Below are 25,473 nucleotides of genomic sequence, written 5' to 3'. Positions count from 1 at the left end.
TTCGGTGGGCTTCCACATTGCAGGTCTGCAAACTTCTGGCCCCAGTGAACAGCATCCCGCGAAGGCCTTAGTTCTCAGGCACACATCTTTTCTCCCATCCCCAACTACCGCGTGTAACTTTGCAATTCATGCTCCCGCCAGGGGGCCTATTTGCTCGGCCCGTTTGGCGGAAGGATCACGCGCGTGTTCGCAGTTATGCTAAACCCGTCCTCCCCCTTCCCGGACTCTGGCCCCGCCCCCTTCCGAGCGCCCTATGGCCCATAAAGAAGTCCCGGCCGGTCCGCTGCACTCCCCCGCGCGCATCCGTACGCCACCCGAGGTTGCCTAAGGAGTCGGCGGCCATTTTGTTCTTCTCGTGGTTCCAGTGGGGAGAGAAGGAGGAAGCAGGGAGCGGGGCGGTTGTGGGGGGGACCCGCAGCGGCTGCTGCCACCGCCGCCACCACTGCCGCTGTGCTCGTGGCGTGGGAAAGGAGGTGTGAGTCCCGGGCGCGAGCCGCCGGCGGCGCCGCTGCGGGAAGGTTGGCGGTGGGAAGGCGATGGCGGATATAGATAAACTCAACATCGACAGCATCATCCAACGGCTGCTGGAAGGTGAAGGAGGCGGCGGGTGGGCTGAGAGGAGGTGGGTGGCCTCGGGGGCTCGCGGTGGGGGGAGTTGGGAGGCCGGTTGGCCTTGCAGAGCGGAGGGGACTGAGCCCGCGAGTTCGCCCGCGGGCTGGGGGCCGCTGCTGGAGGGAGGCCGGCCGGGGTCCGCACTTGGCCCAACCCGCGGACTCTCCCGGCTCCGCTCATTCATTGCACTAGAGTGCAACCTTCCTCCTGGCCGTGGAAATTTGAAAACTCTGCTCCCCACCCCCACGTTTCTGGTGCACCCCCTTGCACCCCACAAACTGGACCCGTCTTTGGAGGAGAGAAGGTTGGGGGCCCCAGTCCAACCGCAGGACGGCGTGTTCCGTATTTTCTATACTCGTCCTCTCGGAAAGCGATTTGATGGGGACGTGGTTTCCACCGGGTTGAAGGGCTTCTTTCCTATCTTGCTCATTTTAATTTTTTGTGGAGCTAGGGTCCGGGGGCCCATTTCTTGCTACTTAGTGACCAGTGTTCATCTCTCAAGGGGATGTTGGAACCCATCTTCTCCTGCGCTCCCAGATACTCTTTTCAAGTCGTCTTTTATCTTGACGAGGTCTCCGCGCCCTTTTCTGAACGTGAAACCAAGGATGATGACAGTTTCGTTATGATCTTTCCTATATGCGAGGCTCTGTTAAGCGCTTTGAGTTCATCTAATAAATCACAAACATGATAGCCAGCGCTTCTAAAGCACTTACTATGTGTCCGGATTTTATTTTATTTTATTATTATTTTTTTTTGAGCACTTGACACAGATTTCATTTACTCTCCCAACCTTTTTTGCGAGGTAGGTGCTGTTATTTTTTCCGGTATTTCAGAAGGAACTAAGACACAGAAGTGAAGTCACTTGACCAAGGTTACACAATTTAGTGACAGATTTCAAAGCGAGGGAGCCAGGACGCTATGTGTGAGGGAAGGAGGTGTCCAGTGGTTAAGCGAAGGTTAAAAGAAAGCTTTGGCTTTGGCTGACCTAAGACTCGTGAGATGCCTGGCAATTGATTCATATTGATGTGGGAGACGGAAGAAGTTAGGATTTTAAAGAGGGACGCTGAAGTGAACTCCCTCCCCCGCCTCCGGTTTCCAGAGCCCGTCTACTTTGGGAGAATTCAAATCCCTTTATTTGGGCGCTGGATAATGTAGATTTGGCTGAGTTTTAACTCCTTTATTGCTTTATATTATCCTCTTAAAATATTGTTAGACTATAAATACTGTGAGATGGAGTTAAGAGCATGAACAAGTTGGACAGCTCTAGAGTTAGAATTTTCAGATCTTTTGAATTAAGTCATTAAAATGAAGTTCCTGAAAATGTTTTCTTAATCTGTGCGGGGTATTTTCCTTTTATATGTTATTAAAAGAAAAGAAAAACCCCACTGAATGGACCCCTGAAAAGCTCTTGAAATGCCATTCCCATTTGTGGGTGAAAACTTTGTCATTAAGTACCTGGCATTTATTATAAGAACCATGTTTTTCATACTAGTTAATACAGTTCTCTGATTTATATGAGGCAGCAGTGGGTCAGAAACAGATTGAAATAGTTTGCAATAAGAAAGGAACTTTTTATTAAGTATTTTCATTTAAATTTTGAAATTCTGCATATTTCTGCAGGGACGTATGACTAGATTGGGGGGCTTTATTTCACTGAGGAAACAGGAAAATTTGAAATCTGTATGGATTAGAAACAAAGTTTAAGATCAGTTAAGTCTTGTTAAGTTTTGGGTTGCCCATAACTATTCACATAACAGATTTTGTAATTTTAATCTTATTTTTTAAATTGTGCTAAGAAATTTGTCTTGATAAACTTGGATCATCTAAAATGAGATCATTGTTTCTTAATAGTTTCTCTCTACATTATATTGTACTTTAAAACCAGATTTTAAAAATTACATTTTTTTCGTTAAAATTAATATAATAAAGTAGTGTGTTTTAGTGCCTCGGGAATAGGCTAGCTGCACAGTATACTTATATTTCTTTTTTTCTTTCTCATCAATGTTAAATTGGCAGAGAAATGATGATCTATTGAATATATGTAATATATTATATATATATATGTAATATATATATATAATCTCCAAGTTAGAAAATGTTGATAATACATTTGGTGATTTTTATAATGCCCCAAAAGCCCTTTTCCCAAAAAATTTTAATTAAGATTTAGGTATATATGAAAATGGAGGCAGTGTGATTTTTGGGGACCTTGTTAGAATTTTTTACATATTCAGAATTGTCTCATCTTTTAAGCTAGTTGAAAAGTAGCTGGCTGATAGTACTGAAAAGGCAACTCAAAAGTGAAGTCTTTAAGAAAAACAACATGTTGATTTAGATCTTAGTCACCAGCTTTGAAGTTCCTTTTTGCGCTTTTAGTAATTTTTTCTTAAGCTAGGTATCACTTGTGCAACCCACCTTAGAAACTTTTATACAAGCTTTGCCTTGCTGATGATAAAACTTTAAGGTTGTTACTCCTTTGTATAACTAATGTTCTGTTATTTAACTGCATAGTAAAACTTGGGGGATTTCAGAGAGAAAATAAGCCAGCTGTTGATATGGTCTGATATCCCTACAGTGTTGGAGAAAAGAGATTTGGTTTTACTTTGCAAGCAACCTTGTTTCAAGGAGCTAACACTTTTCTTGCCTGACTGGCAATTGTAACTTACTTGCACATTCTGATTTGCAAGAAGCATCTTTGCTCTGAAGATGGCTGTCGTAGAACTGCAAGCATTGCCAGTCTCTGCATAATTGCTTGGCTTGCTTTAGTGATTTAAATATGGCCTCTGCCCTGGCCCTTGGAAAGCGTTTACTAATTTAATTTTCGGGTGTGTAAGAGTTCTTCTGAAGATAGTGAGTGTTCAAGTATTCAGAAACTCTAAAAATGTTTAAGTAACCCATGTGTTTAGCTTTTGGGTGTTGTAAGAAACATGTTTATATTCTAATTTAAAAGATAGCAGTCCCTGGTCCTGAAGATAATAAAGGACAAACATATTGGCAAAAAACGTTCTTAAAATGCTGACCAAGGAAAACAAAAGTAATCTTTCCCACTGAGCCCTCTGCAATTATTTTTGTTTTTACCTGTCAGATAATTTCAGCACTTAGAGGCTTTACTTGGGATCAATTATCATAGGGCGTTTTGTTCATAAAGACAGTGGTATTAAAGTTGTGTTTTACTAATCCCCTAATTTACAAGAAGTCCGTGTTTGTGAGCCACATGTCAGTTGTATGCCGGTTCCTGTCCTATGAGGTAAGACAGGAAGGCTCCATTGGAGACGGGGGTCTGAGCTTTCACAGTCCTGAACCACAGCATGGAAAGCACTGTGCACCCCCTTGCCTGTCAGCTGGAGGCCAGACTTTCCTCCCAGTTGGAGAAATGGAGGCGGTACTGGGGCCTCGAATTAGTAGCCCATCCCGTAGTAGAGGTTGGTGAGATTGTTTTATGTCTTTGAAACTGCAATCCTATAATGAATGACCTGCTACTTGTTTTGCAAAAGCCTGTGCCAGTGCCAGTCAGTCCATTTGAATAGGTGAGGATTACTAATCTTGAAGCAGGGAAATGATTGATATTATACGGACTTGATCATTATACTTAATTTACAACTGAGGCTATTAATAGACCTAAAGACTGAAATGTGAAGGAGATAATATTCTCATGTGAATTGCTTTGTAGGTGGGAAAACTGGGAAGTCTTGTTCAAGAGGAATGAGGACTATCTCTTTGGGGTTTATAGAATTTTGAGACAAATTTTTTGTTTTAGGATCAGACCCCTTAGGGGTCTTGATGCTTTATCTGAACTCTCCAATTTCTCCACTACTCCAGGGTTTACTGGTATCCCTCATCTAGAGGGGATTGGGTGTCACTGATATTAAGGCTTATGAAAATGAAACCACTCATAAAATGTAGGGTCAGATGTCAAGTCTGATCAGTGGTATTTTATCAAAATGGGTTGTTAGACTGTGGAAAGTTAAACATTTTTCAATAAATTGGCTTCACTCTAGTGTAGATTACTCAAGATACTTTTTTAAGAACAGCGGACAGTGTTTTGCAGCTATACCCAGTTAAGAGACCTTTAATTGGGGACAAGAAGAATACTTTTTCATTCCTCATAAATCATCCCAAAGTAGACTTAAATTTACTTTCATAGTTTTTTTCATCTCTGCTTGTTGCCAGGCTGTCAGAAAAGTTGATGTTGCTTTTTAGAGAAAGCTGGCATTGCAGAGAATCACCAATACCATTCTTTATTATTTCAAGATTTTATCAGTTTGTTTTCAATAAAATTGCGTGGAAATTTTTTATCGTGTACTCAATGATTTGCCAGATAAATGGATACGTTTGTACAGAACAGCCTTTGCTGATAACAGCCATGATGAATTTTTTTTTTAATCAACCTTTCTAGTTCTTCCTCAGTAGTCACATGTGAGAGGCCTAAGGTGAGAATATTTTAATGTACTGCTCACACACCTACATAGTATGTTCACAGTGCCTACTCCTGGATTTGTGAGAAACATTCCATCTGAGAATGGAATTTTTATTCATCGGAATATTTTGGATTTCAGTGACAATTGTTGAGATAATTTGATATGTATTATTTGAACTGCTTCCTAGGAAGGTATCCTGAGGTGACAACCCTTGAATGTCCCACCTAGGGCCTCCTGAGTGCGAAGCTTTCTCCCATGTGCACAGAACACAGGGAGGGCTTTAAACTTTATCGAGCAGAGCTGCACTGTTGGTCTTTTTCTTGGTAGCTAACAGCGATAAAACAGACAGTTGAAGCCTTTGTCTTTGTATCGATACTGAAGATGTTATCCTTAAGGTGAACTTGTAGTTTTACAGTCTTTATGGAGGAACAGCTCTAGTTACAACATTTACAATAATCTCGCGGTACCCATTTTGTCTTATTTTCTGTGTCCTCCACTGAAATGGAAGCTTCTCGAGAAAAAGGAGACATGGTTCTTGTCTAGCCTCGTACCAGTGTATCCCTAGCATCCAGCACAGGGCCAGGCACATAGTAGGTGCCCGGCAACTGTTCTGTTGAATGTTTGAAGCATGGTAAATAGGTCTTAACGTGGTTGCTTGATTTAGTGCTTATTTAATACCTCCTACTTGTAAGGGTGCATTATGATTTTGTATCCTATATTAAATTTTCTCTTAGGGAGCAATGACTGTGTATTGGGGTTTCAGTAGCTTGTTCTGATGAAAACTCCTATGATTTAGAAGTTTAATGAAGAACCAATTCTTACTTGGGTGGGTGGTATGGTGGAAGCACCACTGAACCTAGAGTCAGCTTGGGCCTGGTGTCTTTACAAGCTCTGTGACCTTGGGCCAAGTCACTGAACCTCTCCCAGTCTGTGAAGCGGAGAAGTGACAGCGGTGCCTAACCTCATAGGATTGTTGAGGATTGATTAAACAGCAACACAAAGCCCCTTAGCAATGCAAAGCCCCTTAGCAATGCAAAGCCCCTTAGCGCAGTACCCAGCATATGGGAAATGCTTGGGAAATGTTAGCTACAGCTAATAAATAATTCTCTTTGATGGATATTGAAAGTAGCAAAGTAGATGTTTATGCTGTTGGCTATGGCCATTTGTCTAGGGTTCACTTGGACTGCCAAACCTATTTTGAAATCTTTATCTTCTGTTAAGACACATTATCTTCAACTTGAAATTTAAGAGTCTCCTAAATTTTCATACTGTAGTTAAAGCCTGATAGGAAAATGACACTACTGCTTTGTAATTTTGAAGCACAGAAAATCTTTTTGGTTAAATAATCCAAAGTATATAGTCTGGAAAATGTTTCTTTTTAAGCATGTAGTTGGGAATGCATGTTTAATTCTAATGCCAGAAGTCAAGTCAACAGTACTTACAGATTTATCCAGGTTTCATTCACACAACAGATTTTGAGCGCCTGCCATATACTGGCCGTGGCTTGTATCTATACACTGCAGAGCTAGTGGTGTGTTCTTGGGGTTTGCATTCTACCAGGGAGTCCAGATGAATAGTTGGGAGCGAACCTGGAATTATAATGCAAAATACAGTGTGCTGGGGAGTGACTGGCAATTGAGCATTTCGGAAAGCATAAAGCAGGCTTGTGAAGGGAGAGGAGGTAGCAGGGAGACTGTCCAGGGCGAGGTGATTGATGTCTAAGCAGTCCTGGAGGACAGTAGGTCTTAGCCAATTGGTAGAAGATGGTTTGGGCAGTTTCTATTTTTATAATTTTATTCCTTGAGCTAATTGTAGGAAATTTAAAAAGCTTTGGGACCGTGTTGTTTTTAATGAGCACTGTTCTTCAAATATAAAATAATCCTAATTTGTTCTGGGAAAACTCCACATTAGGAATAATTTTTAATTGTTGGTAGTATTTCTTTTTACTAATCTCTGTACACTCCCTCTCAGAGGACAAACAGAAGAGAACCAAAACTTACCATAAACTACGTCTGAAGGTGGTAGTGGGAAGCCCCCAAAACCAGTAAAATTCATTAGCAACATTGGTTTAATATGATGACATTGATTTAATAGGATAGCATTCATATAAAAAGTATAGCCTGAGTTCTGTGTAGATGTAAGTCAATTATTGCATATTCTCCTGAAAGACTTGGAGTGAGAGTGGGCTATTCATTGACAAATGTGGGGCTCTGCTGAAAACGATTCAGGTTGAAACCAGAAGCTTCTTAGGAGTCTCCTCCCAGCCAAAAATAAAATTTCCTGCTGGGCAGGCGGTTTCTGACTGACTTGTGGGAAAATCACTAACGATTGGGGTTTTCTGGCCAGTGAATCAGGGATCCCACTGTTTTTCTACTGGGAGTGTTTCTTGAGTTCTCTACTATGCATGTGTTTAGAGAGAAAAAAATTAGTCGAAAAATCATTTTTTGTTGCTCAGTTGCTGTTGTATTATATAAGTGTCTGTTTCCTATCTTCTCTCAAAGGTTTTCATTATTGTGCTTTTCCTTTAATTGCTTCTCTTTTCATAATATTTTGATCAGAGACTGGCTAGTCATTTTAGTTCAGTTACATATTTTGGGGTTTAAAGTAGTGATTTGCCCGAGGCTGTAGGCTCCTGGCTCCCAACCCAGTGCTCTCTCTGAACATTTTCTCTTCTTTGTGTGCTTCAAGAGTTTGATCTGTTCCTCTTGTCCTCCTTTCTTGTTTATATTATTTTTCTTTGAAAAAAATAATACCCCTCTACACAGTGTTTCATTTCTGCTCAAAATTTGTTTCTTCAGAAAATTCAGGGTTTCAGTGACTATTCAGGATGAAGGATGGCGTTCCCCCAGGACAATATTTCTCAAACTTGGACACAGCACTTTTTAATGGAAAAAAATTCTCAACAAACATCAGGTTTTATACTTGTGATTTTAATTATTCTGTAATGTTACTTAGATACATACAGAACAGAGCTAGATACAAACCATTTAAACCCATTGCTCCTACCTAGCTATTAGGCCAAATGATTTTATAATTTGAATACAAACTAAGCCTCCAAAACCAGTAAAATTTAAGTTAACAACATTGACTTAATCTGATGGATTTTGTGGTTTTGCTAAAACTAAATCACTTTTTAATTGGGTTTAATGGTGGAAAGATGCAGATTTACATTCTATGTTTAGTCTGGGCCTGTGTTTTGCTTTATTTCTAATTCAGAAATCCCTACTTTCATACACATTTTGTACAAGTGTTAAGACTTTGATTGCAAGTTGAGGATAATCAACCCCTATATTTAACCAGACCCTGCCAGCAAGCAGGCCACTTCTTAACCGTAAAATTAAGGTAAATTTAACAATTCGGTGCTATTTAATCTGTTGCAACTGAATCAAAGCAGAAAATTTCATTTCCTACCTACTACTTCTGTTGGCTGATAAACTGGTATAAGACCTGAGATCTTGTGCTTGCTTCCCTTGGGGAGTGCTCTGATACCGGCGCCTGTGAACTGAGTCTGCCCGGTGCTGTGCCATGATTTCTTTCTCACTTTTTCTGTGTTCAGATTACTAGGAAACCTTCCTTACAGCACACCGCAGCCATCCTTTGCCCTGTACATGCATGATTGTATTTAAGAATACAGGTCCAGAAACTGCACAGCCAAATATGTATAATGAGCCTACAAGGTGTTTTAATGAAATGAAAACAACGCTTAAATTTTTTAATAGATAAATCTGGGACCCTTGAAGAGATACCCCATGTCCTCTGAAAAACCCTGATGGGATAGGCAGGGGCAGTCTGAGCATTTCCAATCTCACATTTTAAAACACGGAATTCTTAGAACCAACTCAGTAACTAGACAATCTCTAAAATCTCCTGCTGTACAAATACTAATTCATTTATAAGGCTGGAGAGAGAAGACCAGACCGGAGGCAAATAGAGCTGGCTTGGTGGGCGGGCTGTAGGTGAACAAGGCAGATTGTGTGGCTTGGATGCAGAACTGAGGCCTCGAACTGTGGCCCAGGGAGTCTGGTTTCAGCCACTAGTAAAAAGGAGGCCTTCCTAATAACAGTATTCATGTAAGAGAGGATAACTCCTTCAGGGAACTGGAAAGAAGTCTTTACTTGCTATAGAAGACGCAACTAAAGAATCTCTGAAGGGCCGGCCGAGTGGCGCGATGGTTAAGAACTCGCTTGGGATGCCAGAGGGCCCCGGTTCGGATCCCACATATGAGGGCCAGTGACACTGCCCTCCGCAGCTGAGATGCTGAACAACAGCTCAACCTGGAGCTGGGCTGCCATGAGTCGCCGGCGACGGCGTGGGCTGCAGTCCCTGTGGCAGTGGATTGCCATGGGCTACCATGTGTGGCCAGCAGCCAGCGTGAGCGGCCAGCAGCCGCAGTGAGCGGCCGTCCAGCAGCCGGTGACTGATCTGCCTCGCCAGAGAAGAGCGCAATGATGGTGCCAACTTGGGCCAGTGAAGCAACATCCTCCACAACTAGATTGAAGAACAAAACGACAGCAACTTGTCTGTTCCCCTTCCCCCAACTCCCCAGCACTGTTCCCATCCCCCCAATTCCCCAATTAAAAAAAAAAATCTTTAAAAAAAAAAAGAATCTCTGAAATCCTGAGGTTTTCAGATTCTAATTTGCCATTAAAACCATGTTCTTTCTTTATAAGTGTCCTGGAAATAAAGCCACCCAAAAAGCTAAGCTATGTTTTTGCCTCCTCTTTATCTAAAATTTGTACCTTCTCAGACGTTTTTAATTTTTACATTAAATTGTATTTTGACTTCATTTGACTCATTGGAGTTTTTCTCCCCTGCAGTGAGAGGGTCCAAGCCTGGTAAGAATGTCCAGCTACAGGAGAATGAAATCAGAGGACTGTGCTTAAAGTCCCGCGAGATCTTTCTCAGTCAGCCTATCCTCCTAGAACTTGAAGCACCACTCAAAATATGTGGTAAGTTTTGGCACACCAACACTTCTATTTGGTTACGTGATTAACTGAGTCAAGAATATATAGATGACCTTGTATTAGCCAACAGAATCATTTACTATTAATGAATAGCTTGGAACTACTTAAAATTAAATTAAATAATTGTACCTTTAGAATAAATACCTCTAATGGACTTAGTTTACTTAGATGTACTTCAAATTTTCTAAAAAATATTTCAATTAAAGGAATAGAAACATTGCAGAAAGAAAGAAATGAAACAGAATGGGGAGCTAAGGTGAACTATATGACTATATAGGTATTCTGTTTAAGCCTAACGTAAAACTGGTAACGCCTAAAAATAGACCTTTCTTGATACCACTTTATAGTTCTGTTTATACATGATGCAGATAACCAGAATAAAAAACTAAACTTTATCTGAGAAATGCTGTAGTCTAGCATATTTGACTACATTGATAAAGCTTGTATATGTGTTTTGTTTTGTTTTTCTCTTGTCCTTTTTTTACAAACCCTTGTGTCGAGGGCTGACTTTCAATAGATTGCAGGGAGGGAGCTGCTCTGTTACGGACGAAACCCTGTGTATGCACGTTTTTACAGTAAAATGCTCTTTGGCATTATCTGGCAGGGAGAAATTGAAAGCTGATTGCACTGGGGGTGTAGCGTGTGTATATCCTTGGTCACATGGGGTCAGGGCTCACTAGAAGTGAGCAGTTCTGCTGACACAGTACCCGGAGACTGAGCTGTCACAGATCTGATATTGATCAGCCGACCTGAAAGGAAAGCCATGTTACTTGGCAAGAAGGCCTGTCCAGGCATTAATAATCCTTTCCACAAAATAAATTCATAATTAGTTGAGTTTTGTGTGAGATTCTGGACATACACTTTAAAATTTTATTAAGCTCAGTTGAACTAATAATAAGATAGAAGATTGGAAATTAGTGCTAGCTGTCAAATGTAACTGTCGTTATTAGAGGGCAATACCACTGTGCAATGGATGTTTAAAGAATGTGTTTCCAAAACTTCGTTAGTGAACTATAAGTATGAAGACACTGTGTAACAGAATTCTTGCTTCTAGGTGATATCCATGGGCAGTACTACGATTTGCTTCGACTTTTTGAGTACGGTGGTTTCCCACCCGAAAGCAACTACCTGTTTCTTGGGGACTATGTGGACAGGGGCAAGCAGTCTTTGGAGACTATCTGCCTCTTATTGGCGTACAAAATCAAATATCCCGAGAATTTCTTTCTTCTCAGAGGAAACCACGAATGTGCCAGCATCAATAGAATTTATGGATTTTATGATGAATGTAAGTACTTTCTGTGTCTAAAGAAGAGTTATTTAAATTGAGATACTTGGTCATAAACTGAACAAACACATACTTCTTTTGTTAGGATTTGTGAGGTTTTAGATCCAGTGTTAAAATCTCTCGGGTTTTGTATTTCGTTGACTTGTTTTTTCTTTTGGGGGGTAGAGAAATAACCCAGCTACTGCAGTATAATGCCCTGGACTCTCCTTGTGATGGGATGATTAGATTATTAGGGAGTGATAGTTGTGAGGTCACAGATAACTTAATCTGGAGTGTAATTCTGGGGACCTGTCAAAACAGTTTGGTTTTTAACAACTTTATAATTTCACTCTGTAAAATTCATCTAAGTATATGATTTGGTGTAAAATTCATCTAAGTGTATGATTCAATGATTTTTAGTAAATTGATAGACTTGTACAACTATCACAATAGCCCCAGGCAAGCACTAATCTACTTTCTTCTAGACAACTTCACATAAATGGAATCTTGTAATATACAAACAACTACTTTTTGAAACATATTGTTATATTGTCTTTTTTTTCTTGTATATTGTTATATTGTTTTTTTCTTCTGGCACATCTGCTCCCAGGAAAAATGGCAGTTACTACCCTAAAATGTGCTGCAAGAAGAAAGCAAAATTGTTTTTTAAATGATTTGTATAATACTTTATACATTTTTATGACTCATTTTGGATTGTTTAGTTGAAAATGCATGTTGAGTTGATAATTGACAGAAGATTCTTAAAGTCTTGAAAAAACCAGTTTTGGTGGAGGGTTTTTTGTTGTTGTTGCTGTTAAAGTAAAATGTTAAAAAAAAAAAACGTTTTGAGCCCTTACCTCTACCCTCCTTTTGTGCTCATCATTTCTGCAGGAGAGGGTTCAGGCTGGGAGGAAAGGGATGGTTAAGGAATTTGAGTTACTGACACTTAACAATATGATTATAACAAGCCCAGTGAATCATTGTCGCTATCACCCTCCTCTAGGTTATACAGTTGACCCTTGAACAACACAGGTTTGAACTGCACAGGTCCACTTATACCCGGATTTAAACATTTTTAATCTGCGTTTATGGAGGGCTAACTCAGGTGATACGTAGATTTTTTACTACGTAGGGTGTTGGGGCCCCTAACCCTCATGTTATTTAAGAATCGACTGTAGTCATAACCTGTTCTCTCAGGATGTAGTGTTTTTCTGTTTCAGTTTCACGTAGATGTGTTCAGCTAGCTCATTTGTGTGCTTGGTCCTTGGCCTTGAAACCTAGATGAAGTGGGAAGGATCATCAAGAAGAAAAATCCTCCTGGTTCTGAACTTACTGGGACAACTGAGTCTGTGGCAAGAAAGATAACTTTGATACTGACAATGAGTCTATCAAAGTACTTGATACTGACAATGACTCTCAAAGAAGTGCTAGTAAGGCAGTTACTACCCCTCAGGTTGTAAAATGAGAGGCAGGGAGTTTTATAACATCGCTTTTTGGATATTTGTTACCAGTGCTACTTTTTCAAACAGGTTAAGAAAGGGTTCCTTTTACACAACTGTTAAGTGCTTTGATGTTTTCATTGAAGAAGTTCAAATCCAGGTGATCGCTTTGTTGTGACATAATCCTAGTATGAGGGTGTTAGCTACCTCATTTTCAGTTTCTATTTAATGCAGAAACCTTAAAAATGATGTAGAAGGTCAGCATTGGTTGGTATCAATTTTGACTCTTATTTGGTTATCAAGACTCATTTACTGACCTTGTACTCAAGCTGCCCCCCTTCCATCCGGCTGGTATGGTTTGCCACCCAATCTTGTGGGCATACAAAAAGTGTTCTTGGCATAGGTTGATAGTTTGCAGTTTTTTAAAAAAATGCTGATTTTATTAAAATTTTATTTTAGTGTAAATTTCATTATAGGGAAGTTTTATTCAAATGTAGGTTTGCATGGAACAATTTAAAAACCACTGCTTTAAGTAATAGACTTATTTCCCAAGTATAACAAGCCCTCTCTGTACTGTTATTTCTTTTTTTCCCCCCCAATCTTATTACTTCAGTCTTGGAAAGGCTGAAGTCTCTGTTGGATAAAATGTGAATGTGTGTTATGCTTTTCTGATACCAGAGCTGTCTGATTTGCAGTAATAGGAAACTGCGTTCAGCGTTCTGGCTCAGAATCCCAGGACTTGGAAGCCTTCAGGGACCTTGGCCGTTATCCAGGCTAAACCTTCCTGGAGCCGGAGGTTCCTAATGGTCTGAAGTGGCCTCAGGGAGGAAATGCAGGGGCCCAGGACGCAATTATGCTGCTCAGAGACAACAGGAGGAAGAGTTGTCTAATTTTTGATAGAGAAGCCAACAAAGATAGCACAGGCATTTGCAAGGGAAGCTGGGGCATGTTAGGTGACTAAGGAGTCACGGAGCAAAGTGGACTTGAAGAAGGATGAGGGTTGTCTGTGCTGGCAAAGGAGAAATCCAGGAGGGCCCTGGATGGTCGGTCGTTCAGAGACAGGCTTCCGTAGAACATAGAGACAGAACCAAACCACTTTATAAATGGGGTTAAGGCAGCTCAGCCCTGTTCTTGTGTTATTGTCATCACTATTGGAAAGTGGAGGTGGTGATTATGCACAGGGCCCCAAAGGAAGATATGGGACTGAGGGAACTAGTGGCCTCCAAAGAAATACAAAACCGAGTGAGAGTTAAACTCAGTCATAGAGAAATAAACTATTAGGAGAAAAGACAACAGCCCTTAGTAAAGGGAGGAAGAAGTCAAATGTTTGTTGAATTTGCATCACATTACAAGCCCTGGGCTAAACTCTCCATCTGACTCAATTGGCAGTAGAGGGGAAGGTGTGTTTCAGGAAGCCTGCTGCTTGGGCCAGCCTGTAACTCAAAGAAAAGGTACAGCTTTAAACCTTTAGATGCCCCCAGGATAAGGAAGGAGAAAAGACTGAGGACAAACTCTTGGTGTAGGAATAAAGATTGCTTTGACCTTCAGTTTTTCTATTGGGTTGTCAGAAAAGTCATGACGTATTTTTTTAGTTTTTTGTTGCAAAAATGCGTCATGACTTCCAACAACCCAACAGTATGGAGGAGGTACCAGAGACAAAGTCACCCCAGCAATAGGGCCATCTTCAACCAGTTCAGACAGGCTTGTACTTACAAGGTTTGTAAGTAGGTTTGTAACTTGGGATATAATTTTCTTGTGGAAACAGTGCCTTAAAGGCATCCTTCTGTCTGAATCACACTTTGGCTCCAGAGTATGTAGGCTCCACAGACTGGTGAGGCGAACATGACGGCTCTAGACCATCGTGGGGAGCATGCTGAGCATCTGTGCAGTGTTAGGAGCAGGTATCCTGGAGCGCCTGCAGTAAGCGGCCTGTTCCCCTACTGTCCTGTTGTGCCTCCTGCTGGAATATCTAGGGGTGGGAATTATCTGGTACCAGTAGGTTATTGAGGGTGCCGTGAGTGTTAACTCTCAGAGGCTTCCTCAGAAAGAAGGCGGTAATGGCACCTGTGTGAGTTGTTCATAACTGCCTTTAGAAGTTGGAACCACCTGTGTGTGGAGATCGAACAAAACAGACTAGATTTCAGAGTTGGTGCTACCAAATGTTGAGGTTTAATGGTAATCCCTGACCATTTATTACACCTGGAATCCTAACTTTAAACTTCTATGGAATTTTTAAGTATTTCATGTGAAAATGTAAATTATTGCTTATAGATCAGACATCTATAAGCATATATGTCTATTGGGTCGTCGGAAAAGTCATGACGTAATATTTCTGTTTTCTATGCAAAAATGTGTCATGACTTTTCCGTTGACCCAATAATTCTCCTAAACCCCTTCCAGGGGATTTTTTAATACAAGCATAGTTTTTGTTTACTTAAAGGGTAATAAAACCTTGCTCTGGGGCAAATTGTCCTGAAAGAATGAACCTACAGAACACCAGTCTCTTTTTAACCATCCTAAAATTTTCACAGGTAAAAGAAGATATAACATTAAACTATGGAAAACTTTCACAGACTGCTTTAACTGTTTACCGATAGCAGCCATCGTGGATGAGAAAATATTTTGCTGTCATGGAGGTATGTGGGCTGATTTTAGTTCCAAATGGAGCTAAAGGGGTTTTGATCACTTCTAAAGGATACACTTTGAAATGTATGCGTTACCGTTGGGATGACTCCTGTCAGGTAACTCCTCTAGTAATGTGCTGGGGCCACTTTGGCACCTCCAGGATCATTTGGATAGACGTCTGAAGTAAGCAGTTATGTTACAGGGAAGTCTAGGCTTTGTAACAGATTTGAAAATAGAGCAAGAAGTATTTTTAAATTTAAAATGAACAATGAATATGCTGTACCAACCAGTGATCCTCTAGAATTCTGAAAATGTGGATAGACTTTCCCCTTGGTCTGTTTTTGATCCTCTTTCAGAAGTTTTTCTCACTTGGATTTTAAAAGTTATTTTGCTTTTCTCAGTGGTTGTGCCTTGTATAATGTAATTAAACTAGTGATGGCAAAGAGGATTTTTTTTCATCTGTGGCTAGAAATTAGAGCCAATCAACAGAATATATTTTAATAAAGCCATTATTCCTGCCCTCCTATACTTACACTAGCTTGGTAGGGCTATACATGTGATTTTTAAACTCAGAGGAGAGTCGGCTACATCAGAGCTCGTCTGATAGATAGGATGGTTCTTGGACAGCACAGGTTTCCTAGAAAATTACACCACACCTGAGCGTGGGCAGCCTCTATGCCCAGTCATTACAGGTGGTCAGTAATAAAACCTAGAATGTACATGGTTCATTATTCTCATGAACTGGGGAGGCCTTCCCAGGGGAGTGGAAGCCTCGTTTTTAAGACACTGGATTTTAATTTCATAGGGCTCTGTAGGTAGAGGTAACCTTTCAGATACTGTTTAAATATACCGTGCCCCACACATTAGTGCATATAACAAATTCCAATGCTTATTCAGTTTTTGTGTTGTTTTTTTTTTAACCAAAGCTAAATAAGAAAACATACCCATAGATTTAGCTTAAGCCTTCATGATAGAGTCATTGAGTCTCTGTAGACAAGTGGAATGGTTAAAAGTGCCAACATCCTTTTTAAAGTCCTTTCTTCAATTTTTTTTTTTTTCATTTAATAGGTTTATCACCAGATCTTCAATCTATGGAGCAGATTCGGCGAATTATGCGACCAACTGATGTACCAGATCAAGGTCTTCTTTGTGATCTTTTGTGGTCTGACCCCGATAAAGATGTCTTAGGCTGGGGTGAAAATGACAGAGGCGTGTCCTTCACATTTGGTGCAGAAGTGGTTGCAAAATTTCTCCATAAGCATGATTTGGATCTTATATGTAGAGCCCATCAGGTATTGATTTTGAATTTTACATGTACACTTAAGAGCATGTGTGTGAGCACAGATTCTCCTTGTTGATTTTGGTGGGTAGGTATTGATTATTTACACAAAATGTCTCTGGAAGTTGACCTGTAGGGCATCAGGCTCAATGGGAAACTGAAGAGTGGTTTTACTCACCTAAAATTTGCACCTACTTACACTGCAAACATTTTCTTTCTAAGGTGGTTGAAGATGGATATGAGTTTTTTGCAAAGAGGCAATTGGTCACTCTGTTTTCTGCACCCAATTATTGTGGAGAGTTTGACAATGCTGGCGCCATGATGAGTGTGGACGAGACACTAATGTGTTCTTTTCAGGTAGAAGACATTTTCAACATTGTTTCCTTTTATTGTGTCTAGATTTTACTGATAAAAAAACAATAATTGCTACTTTCTGTCTACTGTTATTTATGTCGCGTAGACTAAAATTTTATTTTTTGTTAAGTAGTTGTCCTAATTCAGTAATGATTGGACACTTTTCAAAGGAAAAATTATCATAAAACCTTTTCCCCAGTGTTGAACTTAACCTTTTTTGCATTTAGATAGGCAAAAACCAATATATTAGCTCTTTATGCTTATGGTTCCTATACTATAAATCTAAAACTACAATGTCAGTGTAATGTTTAGCTGAAATTAAATCACTTGCTTGTGAAAATAGTGCTAACTGCCATGTGCTAGATGTGCTGTGATGACTCAGTTCTTCTACCACTTTTCTATAGTGTAATTTCTACAGAACCTCAGTCGATTCACCATGACATCATTTGGCCTTCACTTGGCACAAAAGCATCATTTACACATAGTCTGCTTCTCAGTCTTTTTCTCATTCACTCACGATGAAACTTGTATGACTTTTCAGGCAAGCCCAGTCACAGACGTACATAGAGTTACTGGAGTCATACAGCAGTCATCAGTTACATGGATTCAAACCTGTTTTGTTTTGTTTTTTCTTTTGTACCAATTATCGGTTAGAACTCGCAGCTCCTGGAGAGTGTGAGAGGATCCCCTAGGGGTTTGGGAAACACTGTTCTAAAGCTCGTTCTATGTCAGAAGGGACAGCCTAAACACGCTACAAGGTGTGGCTTTGGAAAATTGTTGCCAGAAGCAAAACAGTTTGTCCAGATCATAGCTTTTATCTGTTCATCATAGCATTTATTACCAAAATGCACTTGTAGCTTGGTTCATGGTAATAGTGGGACTTTCAAAGTTACTGGGGCAGTTTGAATGTCAAAACCTTTCTGAACAAAAAAGATTTGAGTGAGATTTCAGGAGTCTTACAATCTGGGGTTGAGTTGATTTTCTAAAATGCACTTTTTGCCTCTTTGCAGATTTTAAAGCCTGCAGAGAAAAAGAAGCCGAATGCCACCAGACCTGTAACACCGCCAAGGGGTATGATCACAAAGCAAGCCAAGAAATAGATGTCATTTTGACACTGCCTAGTTGGGACTTGTAACATATAGTATATAACCTTCATTTTTAAACCTGTAATGTGTATTGGTCAGCTTGCTCAAATAGTGTGTTTGTGGGGCCCTCCCCTCCATTTTTGATGTAAAAGAATGGCATTTGCTGGTTATAACAGCAAATGAAAGATTCTCCACTCCCCCCCCAAAAAAAATGTTTCGTTTTTTTAATTCTCCATTCCTTTTGCAAACAACTTTAATGATGGTGTTAAAACTGTACACTCTAAGACAGTTTATCCTGTTTAGGAAATGTACAATTGACCTTTTTTTTAATTCAGTAGAACCCACGAATAATGGAAATACTCATTTTCTTTAGGATATAAAGAGAGCCCTAGGGTGCTCAATCTGTACATGTTATTGTCATAAAATGCATACTGTTGATACAAACCACTGTGAACATTTTTTTTTTTAATTTTAAGATTTTGTTTCAAAGGGATTGCTTATTTCTCTCATTGTCTTGTCATGTACAAACTGGTTTTTATAGCTGTCAACATTAGCAGTAACTTTCCACCTTGCCAGCATCACTGGTATAATGTGTATTTAATTAAAGCACACTTTCCCCTACCGTATACTTAAAATGACGATTAAAGCCATTATTTTAAATGTCTGTGACTCTTTCCTAAAGCCAAAGTTTCTGTTCAAATATGTATTGACACACCCCTAAGTACAAGGTGGCATGGTTATATACTAATGCCACCTTCTTGGGGATTCAAAAACTGGTTTTTTAGTTTAAATAGCAATTAGTAACCTAATGCAGTTTAAGCTATTAATGATTAAAGTTAATAACATTTTGTACAATTGCCATATAGTCTATTCATTGAGTAATCTTTTTACAGTTGCATCAGGCCTGAACCCGTCAATTCAGAAAGCTTCAAATTATAGAAACAATACTGTTCTATACGAGTGACCGATTATGCTTTCTTTGGCCTACATTCTCTATTCTGCGGTGAAATTGAGGCTTATAAGTCAAAACAAAGGAATTAACTTACTATCCACCAGTTTATACAGAACTCACAGTATCTGACTTTTTTAAATTAAGATCTGTTTAAAAGAAATCTGTTTCAACAGATGACCGTGTACAATACCATGTGGTGAAAGTGAATTCCGACTTATTAAATGATGAACTTGTTAAATCCTCTCAGTGTCTGTTTATCAGCACAATACACACAGGAGAACTGTTGATGGCATATTGAATAGCTTTTAATGAATAAATGGCTCTGGTAACCACACAATTTCAATTTGGATTTGTCTTCCTTCAAAGAGTCTCTTCTCCAAAGATTATAATGTGGATGCTCATATTCTTTGAGTTCTAACGTGTGGATGTAACTAAGTTTCTTAAGTGGGGTGATGAGATTGAATTATCCTCTCATATTATCCTCTCATACTGGGAGGTGTGGGACTTGGTGAGCTGTGACATCAGTTGTATTCATAGTGTTCTTGGTGTCTGGATTCAGTTGAACTTGGCGGTAAAATTCAGGAACTACTTGATTATTCTGACTCAACCACCAGCGTTTTCAGACACTTCTTTGCTCTCTTCTCCCTTCCCTGATTCATACAGAACACAGTGTTGTGTCCTATTAACATTTATCACAAATGTGTCGAATGCGTATTAATTTCTCAAAGTACATTAAAAGTGGGTAAAGCGTGTATCATTTGAAAAGCATTTTCTTCTATCAAAAACTGGTTTCCCTTGGCAAGTCTGAAGAGGACCTCCTAGTGCAGAGCTGTTTGAACTGACGAGCATGTGGAGGGCAGAGCCCAGGAGTGCTAGGCCGCCTTCCACCTGTACCAACAAGCTCCAACCAGGGGTGTCAGCAAGGGAGATTGGACCTCATGACCTCTAGCACCTTCCTGCTCCACATTCTGTGACAAATCCAGAGCTGCTTTATTTAATTTTTCTATGGTTCTTCCAGATCTCTTGCACTACAGGAAGATGAGCAATAGTGTCAAAAACCAGTTCATACACCTTTGTGCCCTGGCCATTATCAGTTGTCATTTCTAGGATCTCAAAAACCTATAAAGTTGTAACATGGGGCCACTCTATTTGGGTTACAGAGTAGGGTGTCTAGCTTAAAATTTAAAAAAAAACAGGCTTTGGTTAAGAGAACAAAATCAATCTTTGGTTTTAGGACATGAGATCTTAGAGATTCAAATAATTTGAAACTACTATGTGACAACAACTTGATACCTTGCCTTGTAAACCCCAGTCTACACTAACAACTTTCTCATTGGTCATTTGTCTCCATGTGCAGTTAAGGTCACATCCACCTTTTATAAGCTAATGGTTACACTTGGGCCAAGTCCTGGCTTCTAGCTGTGTGGTTTGAGTGACTTAAGTGCTACGTAAGCCACAATGTCCCTAGCTATAAAACGGACAGTATCGGCCTCATTATGAATCATTGAATGAAGTAATGTGATATGCTCAGAATGCTTGATTCAGAATAGTATTCAGTAAATATTTACTACTGACTGCTTTATCATTAATCCCAGTTTTTTGTGTTTGAATATCCCAATTGGTTGAGTTCTAAGTAACACCTGCCTTTCTTTGGTTGTAGCCCTATTATGACCTGAAACGGCCATAGATAACTGAGTATTTCTGAGCACTGAATGTGTACAGAACACCTATAATTTTCAGCAGATACAAAAGAAATAACTAGGAAACGAAGTTGTTGCCATTATTAGTGTAATATTTTAAATTCTAGTTTTAAGTGATTTTTTTTAGAAAGTATTTTAGCTCTCAAGATGATGGCACCGTTACAAAACCATACAGAAAGACAGGTAATAGCCATCCTTAAATGTAGCTAGCTAGTCTATATAATGTAGTTTAAACCATCCATTGAAATCACTGGTACCTACTGGACTAGACCTGTCCATACCTAGCTGCAGTGAACAGCACAAATATGACATAGCATCCTTGTTCTTCAAGCACCTTGATTTAAGACTAGAGACTTCTCAAGTAACAAACACATAAATGGGATATGAGACATGGACATTATGAACAAATGAGTGCTAAGCCATGAAGAAGGCACAGGATTTAGATTTAGACTCATGGAGAAATACCCAAAGCTTTCTAATGTGGAACCATGACGGGAGGTTGAAAAGAAACTCATTTTGCTGAGTTTAGATATCAACTGGTCAAGTAAGGCAAGGTGGGCATCATGCTACCCAGGAAGGGCAAAAGAGCCCGTGCCAGGCAGTAATGAAGAATTTTTGGTGGTTTTCAGGCTAAGCATGTGACTTGAAACGGACCCACCAAGGCAAAGGTCTCATTCAAGTATAATATAACGAATGGGGATCTGCATAAGGGTGAAGAAGGAATGTTTGCATGTGTTTGGGTATAAAGAAGACATTGAAAGAGCTTCAAAATAAAAGGTTTCTGAGTTCTGTATACCCATTTCCTACCTCTTAGAAAAGACAGACCCAAAGTTCATTCAGCCTTGCAGACCAGCTAACTTGAATCTGCATGGAAGGTCCTTCAATTTTGTTCAGTTCTGCAAATCAGATGTACACATAAGCCTAGACCAGAATATCCCCTCTGCCCCAGGCTTTGGTTTGCTCATCTACAGACAACCAGGATACAAGTGCCTACAGCTTGCCTTACACGTACTAGGCATTCAGTAAACGGCTCTAAGATACCAAAGAATATTTCTAAGGTTGACATCAATGGCAACGGGAATTTAAAGTTCTATTAGGAAAACGTGGTCCAGGCACAGGCAAAATTCAGTTCATCCTTGCTGGATTATGTCTGTGAGCTTCAGATGAGTGAAAATGAAGATGCCCTGTCAATGCCTTCAGCCTCAGCCCAAAACTGAAATAGAATGAATACTTCAAATCCCTGAATTAATGCCTGATTAACAGTTATGTGAGCACAGAGATTACCACTACCATCTGATCACAAAAGCTTCGGTAGCTGAAACAGCCATGGCATTTGGATTTATTTCAAATATCTGAATACAAATGCAGGTGGGCGTTTTTGTTAGAATTATGTCATGTTTTGTCAGTTATTTGACATGTAAATATAATACAGGATTAAATAAAGCACTTCGGTTAATTATGAAAACACGTAATCAAATAGTTAAAACTAAGTTAGCAATAACTAGGGAAAGATTGTTACTAGATAAGTCCAGGAAGAACTTTATAGTCAACAAAAATAAAAAGCATGCAAAATATTGGAAATTAATCAGTGTGGCAAGTCTTTTAAGTGCCTCCAAAAACTATTCAGAAAGTACCTTGGGGCACTGCACAAAGCTTGAGATGGAAGGATTGTGTAAAATGAAATCATTGCCATCAACCAGATTTTTTTGAAGTCGAATTGAGAAAGACATAAGTCATGATTTTACTATTAGGATGCAATCCTCTTTGATGGTAGAGCCAGCCAAAAGAGCCCCATCTCCTGCTAGCCTCAGGTAAAAGCATCTACTTCGTATTACAAGTGTGCATAAATAAATAAAGCGACTGGAAAAATAAAGCGACTGATGGTGCTAAGAAAGTATTGTTCCTACCCAACTTTGGAAAATTCTGACATATAATAATTAAATTGTAAGATTTGGATAGTTTTCAGATTCATTCTTGGGTCCCAAACAACCAGTTTTCTAACAGTGATAGTAGCTGTGACTAAATACTGAATAATAAGAATAATCATTCAGCTACGATGTATATTTGGTGCAACTGCAGAAGACAATTCTGAGGAGCCATTTAAAAATGCACATTCCTTTTTTCTTCTAGCCACCCAATTAGCACAGTATCAAATACCGTGGCTTCCAGGGAGGACCAGCCCACACACCAGTTGTTCAGGGTTAGTGAACAGAAGTAACCAGTCCTTATGTTCTTGGACAGACTGGCTGCTTGACCTTTCCAGCAAAACCCTGACAAATTAGGTGGGTGTGGCTGGCGAGCTGGTGGGATCAAGGACGTTCTTGCTGAGATTGGCAGACGCTCACATGCCATCTGCTGGAGACGTGCTCATTCACCAGCTCCACAAGCCTTGAGAGCAGTCAAATCCCATACCTAACTGTTAGTTCCCCAAATCACTTTTTTCCAAATTTTGATGGCCCACCACAAACACCAATATCTTCCTTCTCATGTTTAGTTCTAACCCTCCCAATGAAGTGATAGCTGGAGTTAACTAACAGGTTGCACACGCAAATAATCCCCTCATTGAGAGGCTGTTCAGTGTAAATGATAAAATGCACGGATCCAGTGTGGGTCAGGGTTGGCTGGATTTTGCTCGCCAGCTTGGCTTAGATTAGTTGCAGGGCTGCTTCCATGTTTCTCACTGTTCTAGGGCTCATACCCAACCAGAGGGGAGAAAGCCGACAATCTGAGGATTTGCAATAGTGCATATTGCTTATTGGGGTCACGTTTTGATCACCATGAATGGTGCATTTTTATAAGATTGTTTTTTAAGTTCATGATCTCGCTCAGGTCAATACCAGTTCATTCAGAACTTCAGCCTCTGCTTTTTCATTTATATAACCCCAGAGTTGAGAAAGTTCATCTATATTCTCTTCCCAACTCCAGAAAGCTAGGGTGCCTCTAAGACAATGCTGTTCAAACTGTTTTGACAGGTAGAAGCCTTCAAACAAAATCATGTGAGAGGCGGCATCATATGTAAAGTGAATAAGATCAGAACAGCTCTGTTAGAAGCAGAGGCTGGGTGCTGCTTTTCCCCCCACCAGCTTCAGCCCCCAAGGATTGACAGCACTGCTCTAAGAGAAATACCGGCTGCTCCTTACAAGCCTGTTTGTAGAGCAGCTTCGGTAAGATGTCAGTACAGCCTTCTATGATTACAGCCTTCTCTCCAATGCTGTGATGCCTTGTCTAAGATCTAACTAGCTAAGAAATTCAATCCAAGTACTCTCCGGGTGGAAAGTCAAACAAGTAACCGCTTTCAGAGTTATTTAGCTGGCGTTCCTCTCTTGGCATGACATTATGGGACACGGTCGATCAGGGAAGCATTCTGCAGATCTGAACAAAACATCCTTTAGGAGACTAGGGTTCATTGAGGGGACTCCAGGGCCACCTTTTTGTTTCGTGGGTGTCAGTGTGTGTGTGTAATTAAATGTATTTCAATGTGTGTATATATCAAGGTATGTTACCATTTCATATGTTATATACTTGTATTTTACATGCTATATATTGACAGTATTTTTTTGGTGAAGAATCTAAATACAAAAAAATACATAAAACGCCCACATACCCATCCCTGGGTTAAAAAACAGAATATTAACTCTCTTAGGACCCCCCCCTCGCCCCCGTGTACCTCCCCAGTTACATACCCCCTTCAGAGTTAACCACTATCTTGAATTTGAGATGAATCATTTCCTTGCTTTGTGTTCCTAAACAATATGTTGTTACATTTTGCCAATTTTTGAACTTTATGTAAAGAAAGTTATACTGTGTATTTTTCTGTGAATGCTTTCTTTCAACATTGATTTTTTTTTTAGATATTTATGCTTGTTGACATGCTCAGTTACCATTTTGTGGTTTTGGGGGGTGGGTACAGTAGGGCATTCTCCTCCTTTCTTGCTTTTTTTTTTTCTCTTTTTTCCCCTACCTTGAGTAGGTCCGACTTTATCCCCTTCCCCAGCACCTCCAGAGAGTTGTAAAAACTGAGATGGAAGGTCTCCAGGGTTTTGTAAAAGCCTTTAAAAAGGCAAAAGCCATCTTGGCGCTCACCTGCCTCCCAGAGTTCAAGGTTCCTATTTCCATTTTGTTTAGGGATCAGTTTGCTAAATCTTTCATGCCGGCCCTGTAGTTTATTTTTTAAAAACACAGTTTTTATATTTTGTTTAGCTGTTTAGCTGTTTTAGTCAAGGGGGCCTTTTCAGAGTCTTTCTTCATACTTGGGTCTCTCCGCGTCTCTTAACTAATTTCTATTTCAATAGTTGATCTAATTAAGTAGAATCCTTGGCATTGTTTTCATCGTTGCTTTATGAATTCAAACATACCACCACTTAAACCCAGACACTTTAGAATTCAGGTGCCTATCAGATTCCTCTTCAATAGTTTCATCCTTTGATGCAGGGTCCCAATTCAAATGGGAATTATTTTTTACTTTATATTTAAATTGTTTGAAGTTACCACCTGCCAGTCCTTTTAAGAACAGAGTGATGTAGGAACTAGTTTATTGGGTGGGTGTATTACTACTATTTTAAAGACCCCTGTTAGGGGCTGGCCAAGTGGCTCAGTTGGTTAAGAGCTCGCTCAAGGGTTTGAGCTCTGAGCAACAGCGGTTCGAGTCCAGCCCGAGCTGAGTTGCCGCTGAGCTGCCAACAGGTGGCAGGATGGCTCAGTAAAAAAAAAAAAAAAAATTGAGTACTTAGCTTGCCTTACATATTATTTGTGATACTGACCAATAAGTCAGTATAACTGAT

General features: G+C 39.9%; 1 protein-coding gene across 2 annotated transcripts; it reads left to right on the top strand.

Moving 5' to 3' along the window:
* Window positions 1-261: 261 nt before the first annotated feature.
* On the top strand, window positions 262-19,329 carry PPP1CC (protein phosphatase 1 catalytic subunit gamma). Of its 2 annotated transcripts, XM_019649008.1 has the most exons (8): window positions 262-591; window positions 9,848-9,979; window positions 11,049-11,279; window positions 15,229-15,333; window positions 16,391-16,614; window positions 16,824-16,958; window positions 17,966-18,026; window positions 18,934-19,329. In XM_019649008.1, the coding sequence occupies exons 1-8, from the start codon at window positions 537-539 to the stop codon at window positions 19,002-19,004; spliced, it is 1,014 nt and encodes a 337-aa protein (XP_019504553.1). In that variant the 5' UTR covers window positions 262-536; the 3' UTR covers window positions 19,005-19,329. The 2 variants fall into 2 exon arrangements, with proteins under 2 accessions (XP_019504553.1, XP_019504552.1); XM_019649007.1 differs by having other exon boundaries at window positions 17,966-19,329.
* Window positions 19,330-25,473: the final 6,144 nt, after the last annotated feature.

The sequence above is a fragment of the Hipposideros armiger genome, unplaced genomic scaffold, assembly GCF_001890085.2.
Source record: "Hipposideros armiger isolate ML-2016 unplaced genomic scaffold, ASM189008v1 scaffold_128, whole genome shotgun sequence".
NCBI lineage: Eukaryota > Metazoa > Chordata > Mammalia > Chiroptera > Hipposideridae > Hipposideros > Hipposideros armiger.
This window is presented reverse-complemented; position numbering and strand designations above follow the sequence as displayed.